Below are 8,960 nucleotides of genomic sequence, written 5' to 3'. Positions count from 1 at the left end.
GGTTCAACCTTTTACTACCCGCATGTAGAAGCAGGGCAGATTTTATGCGGGTTATTAGGGCGGGGCGGGGTCGGGTAGAGCAAAAATCGCCCCGTTGCCACCCCTATTTCCATTGTCTTATGGTTATTGCAATGCCATGTATTGCTCTCGAGTTATATTGTCTTGCTTGAGCAGGAACTCCTTGTTTCCGTGGATATGGAAGGCGCAATGGCGAGCGTAGGAGGAAGTCTGTTCGTGGGTGCATTGTCAGCCCAGACCTCTCTGTTCTGAACTTGGTAATTGTGAAGAAGGGTGACAATGATTTACCAGGCCTGACAGACATTGAAAAGCCAAGGATGAGGGGTCCAAAGAGAGCCTCCAAAATCCGCAAGCTGTTCAACCTTTCCAAGGAAGATGATGTGAGGAAGTATGTCAACACATACAGGAGGACATTCACAACCAAAAATGGTATGGTTTCTTGCTTATGTAGTGTGAATATTCTAGTTAGCTTGGTCATGCCACTACGAAGAGGCTGCTCCTCATATTAAAGGAGGTGAAAGAAACAAGGGCCTGATGGGAGAATATCCTTGATTTGCATAATTTCTAATTTTATTATTATTTATTGTTTCTCATCTTGGTAATATTTTCTTTTTTGATTTTGCTGCAGGGAAAAAGGTGAGTAAAGCTCCAAAGATACAAAGGTTGGTGACTCCCCTGACACTTCAAAGGAAGAGGGCAAGAATTTCTGATAAGAAGAAGAGAATTGCCAAAGCAAAATCAGAGGCAGCAGAGTACCAGAAACTCCTTGCCTCAAGGTTGAAGGAGCAAAGGGAACGCCGTAGTGAGAGTTTGGCTAAGAGGAGATCAAAGCTCTCCAGTGCTGCTGTTAAACAAGCTTCCTCTGCATAGATCGCTTTTATACGACTATGGTGAAGCTTGATCTTGGTCATAGTTTTTTACAGTGTTATTTTCATGATACCTCTGTTATTGGATTTTGTAGTTCAAATGTATCGTTTCCTTTTTTTACCTCAACTATTTATGTTGTGTTTGAAAGCTTAATAGAATTTTAAGTTCTTACCTAAGTTTAGTATTAAAGGGCTACTAGTGCCTGCCTTTGTCGCGGATCTTGTGTGCATGCTGTGATAAGCATTAACCTGACTTCCTCACTAATACACGTGGGAATCATTAATTGAGTTGAGTGCACAATTTTGTTTAAGAACAAATTAGTGAAATTACACATGTCTGTTCATTTATCTACGGAATCCATCCCTACTTAGATGTGGATTCATTAAGCAAGGCAAATAACTTGGTTAGAACAAAACTTCTTAAAAGATAGATATGCAAATACCGTTTGAAGTTGTACAATTCGCGAAAACAAAGTCGATTCCTATGGATTTTGTGCATGCTGTTGTTCAATTAAACTATGACACGGTTATGTAAGTATGTTTAACATGAATGCAATCAGACAAATCGAAAAGAAAATTTATTATGATGTTTTGGGAACTCAATTTCAAGGTATAACTAAATTTGATTGAAATCTAGATTTGAGTAGCAAAAGAGTGTCAGCAACGAATGAGGTACGTGGCGAATTCGGAAGCACACGTGTCAACACGTAGAACACGTGGCAGTCTATTTCTTTGCCACCCTATCGGCCTTTCTGAAAACGGTGCAAACTAGTCAAGCTTTATACTCATCAAAATGTTTGTTTTTATATCATAACAAACTAAAGTTGGAGAAATAATATAACCATACATGGCATCAATATTCATAACCAGAAACGCAATGGCAGCAATGTTCATAACAAGAACCACCGTCTTCCGCTGCTACACCAAATCATCATCACTCTCCCTCAGATTCTCCCACAGACCCTCCTCCAGGATCGTCTTTGCTTCTGCCTCCAATAACTACTCAGACGTAACTGAAAACTCCATCATCACAAATTCAACTTAACTAGTTCTTTTTTCAGGTCCACTCACGTTTTTTTTTTTTGATTAATTTTCAGTGGAGAAATGCAGCAGAAGGGCCTGGAGAGAGATCAAGAAGTGATAATTGGTCGTACGATGGTACGAAAGCAAGACGCGAAGCAGAAGAGAGCGCAGAGAGAGCGAGAGAAACGATGAAGGAAGGCGTGGATATTGGAGAAATGCAGCAGAAGGGCCTGGAGAGAGATCAAGAAGTGATAATTGGTCGTACGATGGTACGAAAGCAAGACGCGAAGCAGAAGAGAGCGCAGAGAGAGCGAGAGAAACGATGAAGGAAGGCGTGGATAGTGCAAAAGAAGGAGCACAAGAGATGAAGGAGAGAACGAAAGAGTATGCTCATGAGGCGAAGGAGAAGACGAAAGAAGGCGCAGAGGACGCCCAGGATGCAGCTGCAAGAATGGCGGAGACGACGAAGAACGCAGCTGATCGGAGCGGCGAGACTCTTAGGAATGTTGGTGAGAAGGCTAAGGAGACTGTGCAAGGTGCTTGGGAGGCTACCAAAGACACCACCAAGAAGATCAAGGATACTGTCGTTGGAAAGAATTATGATGACGACGACGATGATGATGAAGAAGCGCGTGGTGTGTTGGGTGATGATATTGCAGATTTGAAGAGAAAAGAAGATCGTAAGAATAAGGGGTATAGTGACACCTAGAATTGTCAATTAATTTAGATTAATTAATAAGTTTAATATTAGTATTTTACAGCATGCAAGATATATATGTATCAAGTTTGTTTAACTCTTTCGCTTGGAATAAGAATTTAGATAGTCTTATGTATACGGACACTATATACAATAAATCACTATCTTAGTATAGTTGTCATCAGCTTAATTGAATAATTGCTTTAATTTGAGACATAAGTTGTAAATTGAAATTGGACCAACTGAACAAGAACCGAAGAGCTAGTCCATATACTAATTTAAACCAACAATGGGCCAGTAGGATGGCTGGACTGAAACCCAAAAGTAGCTTTGAATAGTTGCAGTACAAAAAAAGCTTTTAATAATGCTACTGAATTGAGGAAACACAAATGAAAGAGAAGAATAAACGACTAGAAAGAAAAGTACAGGGAGAAGAAAAGTATAGGGAGACAAAACAATGGATATGTCTGTTGTTTAATTAATTTAATTAATTAGTATATAGATGATTATGTTAATTATTTTTAATTTGATGATTTTTTTATTCGATTTATTTATGTACAGTTAATAGCCGAATGTTTAGAATGTAGTGGATATTCTAACGTTAAAATTTAAGAGGTAATTTAGGATAAAATATTTTTTATTTTATTAGGTTAATTTTAGAGTTAATTATTTATATTATTTATAAAAATTATTATCTATCTAATAAAATTACCACTAAAATTGCATCTGAATTATTTTGGCGTTCCCAAATTATTTTAACATATTTTTAATTTTTTTATCGATAAAAATATTTTCAAATGATTTAAAAATACAATACAGATGTTTAAAAAGAATATTATTCTGTTTATAAGTAGTAAATAATTTTTATATTTAAAAAATTATTTATGTATTCTATTTAAAATTTTATAAGAATATTTAGATAATTATTTATAAAATATATGAAAAAACAGAATAAAAATTTGATTTTTAGATTTTTTATTTTTTAAAAGTATTATTGATTGTGATAATAATGATACCTAATAAACCAGAGTGATATTGGCAAGAGAGACGTGTGTGAATTGTGAGTCTTCTTTTTTAAATTTCTTTCTGAATTTTTTTCTTGTGATTCTCTTTTTCCCAATTCTCTCGGCCTCAATATCATAGTTATTAAAATAAGATTAAATCGGCCAGTTCGATTAAAAATTAAAAAACTAATAAACTGGATCTAATATCGGTCTAGTCTAAAATTAAAACCGTAAATTTTGGATCGGACCAAACTGCTCGGTCTCACTTCCTCCAAAAATACAAGGATGATCGTGCTCAATGTCTGAAATGAGGTTTGAACCCCTTCCTCTAAGAATACAACAAGAATAATCATACTACCATACTGCAATATTTCTTACTAATATATATACAAATTATAATACATATAACAATTTTTTATTTTACATATATTCAATTTATTTTAATTTTAAAGTCACTCATTTTTAAATTAATTATATTTTATTTAATTATAAATTTTATTAAATATATATAAATTAAAAAGATAAGCAAAAAAAATTTATTAATCACAGTTTATTTTTTCTTTTCATGATTATATGATATTTATTAATATTATTTTTTCAATAAATATCTGTAGTATATAATAATAGATAAAGACTCACATACAGTTGTCTTTATATGAAGTTGATAGTTGAAAACCGTTAGATAATATTTTATCAAACTTGTCAAATCATCTAACAGTTCTTAAACATCAACTTCATATGAAAACAATTGTATGTGAATTTTCACCTATAATAATATAATAATAAAATAAATATAAACTAATTAATAAAGTATTAAAATTTGAAAATGAGAATTATTTTTATAAAAACAAAATAAAAGTACTTATAATAGAAAAAGAATTAAATTTTATATAATTATTTAATTATACCAGGTCAACAGGCTCGACTAGTCACCCACCGATTGAACTAATGACTGAGTGACCCAGTAACCTGACCAATTCGATCATTAGTTCGGTTATGATAATTATGCTCAATATTGTACTTACATTGATTCCATTTGTGAATTTTCTATACTTACACATATGTCAAATTTGAGCCTACGCTTAACCCACTTGTTCTTATTTTAGCACATTACAAGCCTAAAGCGAAAAATAATAATTGTCCCTTATTTGGATCTTTGATTAGCTTAGGCTAGTGTGTCTAACATTCAAGTGTAGGAACCTTGGGACATTGGGTGAATAAAATGGTAGTTTTGTATTATTATTAAAAATATTGGGAATTGGGTACATACTCATGTATTGATCAAATGTAAAACCTTATGCATTGAGGTTCTTGTATATAGAAAGAAAAAAATGAGAAAAATAAAAGAAAAAGAAAAGAAAAATAATATGGAAAAGAAAAAGAAAAAAAGAGAAAAAGAAAGAAAAAAGAAGAAAAATAATAAAAAGGGGACAAAATGCCTCAAAGCGAAGCTCAATAAGATCAATGCATAAGTGTTGTGAAATGAAAAGGAATTCCATGAGTATGTGAAAAAGTGAAAAATGGGTAGTTAGGTTAGAATTTAATTGTATAGGTCATTATATAGGTTAGGTGGGAATGTCTATGCTAATCAAAGGTCTAAACTTTAGTCCACTTAATCATAAATAATCCTACCTTGACCCTAACCCCATTTCAACCTAAATGAAAGACCTCATGATGAATGTATGCATGCATTGAATAGGTGTTGATTGTTAGAAGAGTCACAAATTTTGGAAAGCATGATTAGAAGAGAATTGAGTGAATCAACCTTTAAACACCAAGTGAATAGAGTGTAAACACTTCCGGTGAGGGTTCGATGCTCAATTACGTGTTTTCATCTTATCATCCATATTCATGCAAGTTTATAACTTTTTTTTTGATAGTTTCAATACAATTGTGGTTTGGACTTAATTCCTATTGTCCTAGCTATTGTGCTTATACATGTCTCTTGGAAATTGATATGTTTGGACTAAGCATTCCCACTTGCTTTAGATAATTGCATTTAGGTAGGTTCATATAGTTTAGTGCATTCAAATAAATGTCATACCCCTTAGCTCCTTCTTATTTTAGCATGAGGACATGCTAAGGTTTAAGTGTGGGGAGGTTGATAAACCCCAATTTGACGGTTTATCTTGTATTGAATTTAGAGTATTTTGATGACCTTTTCTCGCATTTAACCTATGAATTAGCATGGTTTTGTAATCTCTCCCGTATTTGTGCTTAAGTGTAAAAACATGCTTTTTAAGCCTTATTTTGATGAACTCTAATTCCTCTTTGATTCCACAAGATGCCTTGATGTGTTTTGCTAGTAATTTCAGGATTGAAATAGGCTAGGCATGGATCAAAGGGAGCAAGGAAGGAAGCATACAAGTGGAGAGAAGCATGAAAAGTCAAAGAAGTGAAATCAGCCAAGCACGTGCACGCGCACAAGGCGCTCGCGCGCACATTGCAGAATCGGCCAGGGGCGCGCACGCGTACTGTGCGCGCATGCGTCGCCGTCAGCACATGACTTCATTAAAGCAACACGTGCCTAGCGATTTGGAAGGGTTTCTGAACCCATTTTGGCGCTAATTGCTGATAGAAAGGAATAAAAGGATCAAGGATTGAAGGGAAAAAATCTTGGAATCATTTTTAGCATCATTAGGATTAGGATTAGTTAGTTTTAGAGAGAGAAGCTCTCACTTCTCTCTAGAATTAGGATTAGGTTTAGGTTAATCTCTCTTCTTAGATCTAGGTTTAATTCATGCTTTGATTCACTTTTCTTTTATCAATTCTTAATCTTCCCCTCTTCCTCTTTCTAGTTATGTGCTTTAATAATTGTAATTCTTCATTTTGTTTTGGATGTTAGATAGATTGTTGTTCCTTTGTTTTCTTTCAATAATGCAATTTGAGGTAATTCATGATAATTGTGGTTTCCTTGAATTGTTGTTGTTAATTCTTTTCAATAATTGTTGTTAGCTTTCATTCTTGTTGTTGATTTACAATGCTTTCCTTTTATGCCTTCCAAGTGTTTGATGAAATACTTGGTTGGATTTTAGTGTAGGTTTTGTCCCTCTTGGCCTAGGTAGAGTGATTAGTGACTCTTGAGTTATCTAACTCATTTGTTGATTGATAATTAGAAGTTGCTAATTGATTTCAATGTCTCTAAAGCTAGTCTTTTCTTTAGGAGTTGATTAGGACTTGAGGAATCAAATTGATTCATCCACTTGACTTTCCTCCATGATTAGAGGTTAACTAAATGGGAGCAATGGACAATTTGTCATCACAATTGAGGAGGATAACTAGGATAGGACTTCTAGTTCTCATATCTTGCCAAGAGCTTTGTTAGTTGTTCGTTTATTTTCTTTGCCATTTATATTTCTTGTCTAAGATCTCAAAAACCCCAAAATAACTCACAACCAATAACAAGACACTTTATTGTAATTCCTAAGGAGAACGACCCGAGGTTTGAATACTTCGGTTTATAAATTTAGGGGTTTGTTACTTGTGACAAACAACTTTTTGTATGAAAGGATTTTTGATTGGTTTGGAAACTATACTTGCAACGAGAATTCAATTGTGAAATTCTATACCGTCAAAAATCCGTTCATCAATACATACCAGTGATTTTTGCTTAATTTGAGTAAGCAACCTTATCATTTTGGTGCTCTCATTGAGCTGCCATGGCGGACAACACGTAGCTGCAAATGATACAATCGGCCATTACTAGGCTCACTGAGCAAGTCACCATGAACAACTATCTACTATCAATAGCATGCTAGCTAACATTCAAGTTAAATTGGCCCAATGCTTTTAACAAAAGCAGCGGCCCATCGACGTGACTCTTGGGGGTCGGGCTTCGCTCCACCGCGCCAAACGAAAGTTGATTTCTTGAGTTTCGTCAGTGATGATGATGTTATGCAATGGATTTATGGGGAAGATCATTTTTTTAAGATTTACGATATGCCTGAACACCAGAACATTGACTTGGTGACGGTGAACTTAGAGGGTAAGGCACTAGCATGGTTCCAGCTCCTGGAAAAGACAGGTCATGTGACATATTGGTTTTTTCTTTCCACAACTATTCAGCTACAATTCGGTCCCTCACAGTTAGATAATCCTTGGGAAGATTTGCTAAAGCTCAAACAGGTTAACTCTGTTTCTAATTGCTTTGATGCTTTCAATAATTTGGCCGCTTGAACTTATGGCATGGTTAATGCCTTATCCTAGACTGTTTTGTGGGTGGTTTGCACCCGGAACTCCGCCGAGATGTGAAATCTCGCTCCCCACCTTCGTTGTTACAGGCGGTCGCTTTAGCGAAATTGTTTGAGGACAATTTTCTTCCGGTGCCTCCTCGCAATCGACCACTACAACCACCTTTCATTCCGTTGGCTCAGCGGCCACCAATACCTACGCAGTTCCCTAAACCATTGGCGACCTTCGCAACACCAGTCCCTACATCCACCCCATTATTACCCACCCCTACGAAGCATCCTTAGTTTCGAAAACTTTCACCTACAGAAATTCAATTTCGTCGAGTGAATGGGTTATGTTTCACTTGTGATGAGAAATTTTCATCTTCTCACTGTTGTGCCTCCAAGCAATATTTTATAATTCAAACATTAGAAGACATTCTAGTTGAGTCACATAATGGTGGTAAGCCTATTCCAGTGCCTGATAATGACCAAGAATCAGGGGTAGAAGCCCTTGAGACACCACATTTGTCATATAATGCGTTGTCATGGGTCCCCTCGAGGCGTTCCATTCGCTTCACGGGCATTATTAAGAATCACCATATTCATATTTTGATGGATGGAGGGAGTTCGGACAATTTTATCTATCCTCGTTTGGTGAAAGCACTGAAACTTGTGATTCACCAAGCCCCTCCATTTGCAGTAGAGGTTGGAAGTGGTGATTTGCTGCATTATAAGAGTGAAATTAAAGAGGTTCCGGTTGTTGTCCAAAATCACTGCCTATGCATTTTGGCCTATCTTTTGCCTATTGCCTCGGAGGAGTTGGTGCTTGGTGATAGTTGGTTAAAGACTTTGGATACTCACTTGGTCAATTATAGGGAGAAGTTTATCATGTTCTTGGCTGGTGATTACTTGGTTATCTTGAAAGGGGAGCAAAAAAAATTCCAGAGCCAACTTCATTACATCAGTTTAAACGGCTTCAAGTAGTAGATGGTATAGCTGCTTTGTTTACATTGCAGGTTAGACAACTTGCGATGGAGGAAGGTTCTCCTGCATTGGCCTTCCCTCTTGAGTTGGTGCCTGATCTCACAGAATTACTACATGGTTTTTCTGAGGTTTTTCACCCTTCCAAAGGTCTTCCACCGAAGCGAGCACATGATCATCATATTCCTCTAATTTCTGG

General features: G+C 35.8%; 2 protein-coding genes across 2 annotated transcripts in view; both read left to right on the top strand.

Annotated features, from left to right (window-relative positions):
• The window catches only part of LOC107468326 (40S ribosomal protein S6), a 2,205-nt gene extending 1,033 nt beyond the window's left edge, over positions 1-1,172 (top strand). The window contains exons 5-6 of the mRNA XM_016087593.3: positions 175-447; positions 647-1,172. Coding sequence (XP_015943079.1) covers positions 175-447; positions 647-888 — 515 coding nt within the window. The 3' untranslated portion in view covers positions 889-1,172. The remainder of the gene's footprint in view (positions 1-174; positions 448-646) is intronic.
• Positions 1,173-1,684: 512 nt separating this feature from the next.
• LOC107468357 (uncharacterized protein ECU03_1610) lies at positions 1,685-2,778 on the top strand. The gene is given in 3 exon segments (XM_052255453.1): positions 1,685-1,893; positions 1,982-2,111; positions 2,114-2,778. Coding segments are annotated over 3 exon segments (765 nt in total). The 5' UTR covers positions 1,685-1,761; the 3' UTR covers positions 2,617-2,778.
• The last annotated feature ends 6,182 nt before the right edge of the window (positions 2,779-8,960 follow it).

Source organism: Arachis duranensis, chromosome 10, assembly GCF_000817695.3.
Source record: "Arachis duranensis cultivar V14167 chromosome 10, aradu.V14167.gnm2.J7QH, whole genome shotgun sequence".
Taxonomy (NCBI): domain Eukaryota; kingdom Viridiplantae; phylum Streptophyta; class Magnoliopsida; order Fabales; family Fabaceae; genus Arachis; species Arachis duranensis.
The sequence above is the reverse complement of the archived record's forward strand: the minus strand, read 5'-3'. Positions and strand labels throughout refer to the sequence as shown.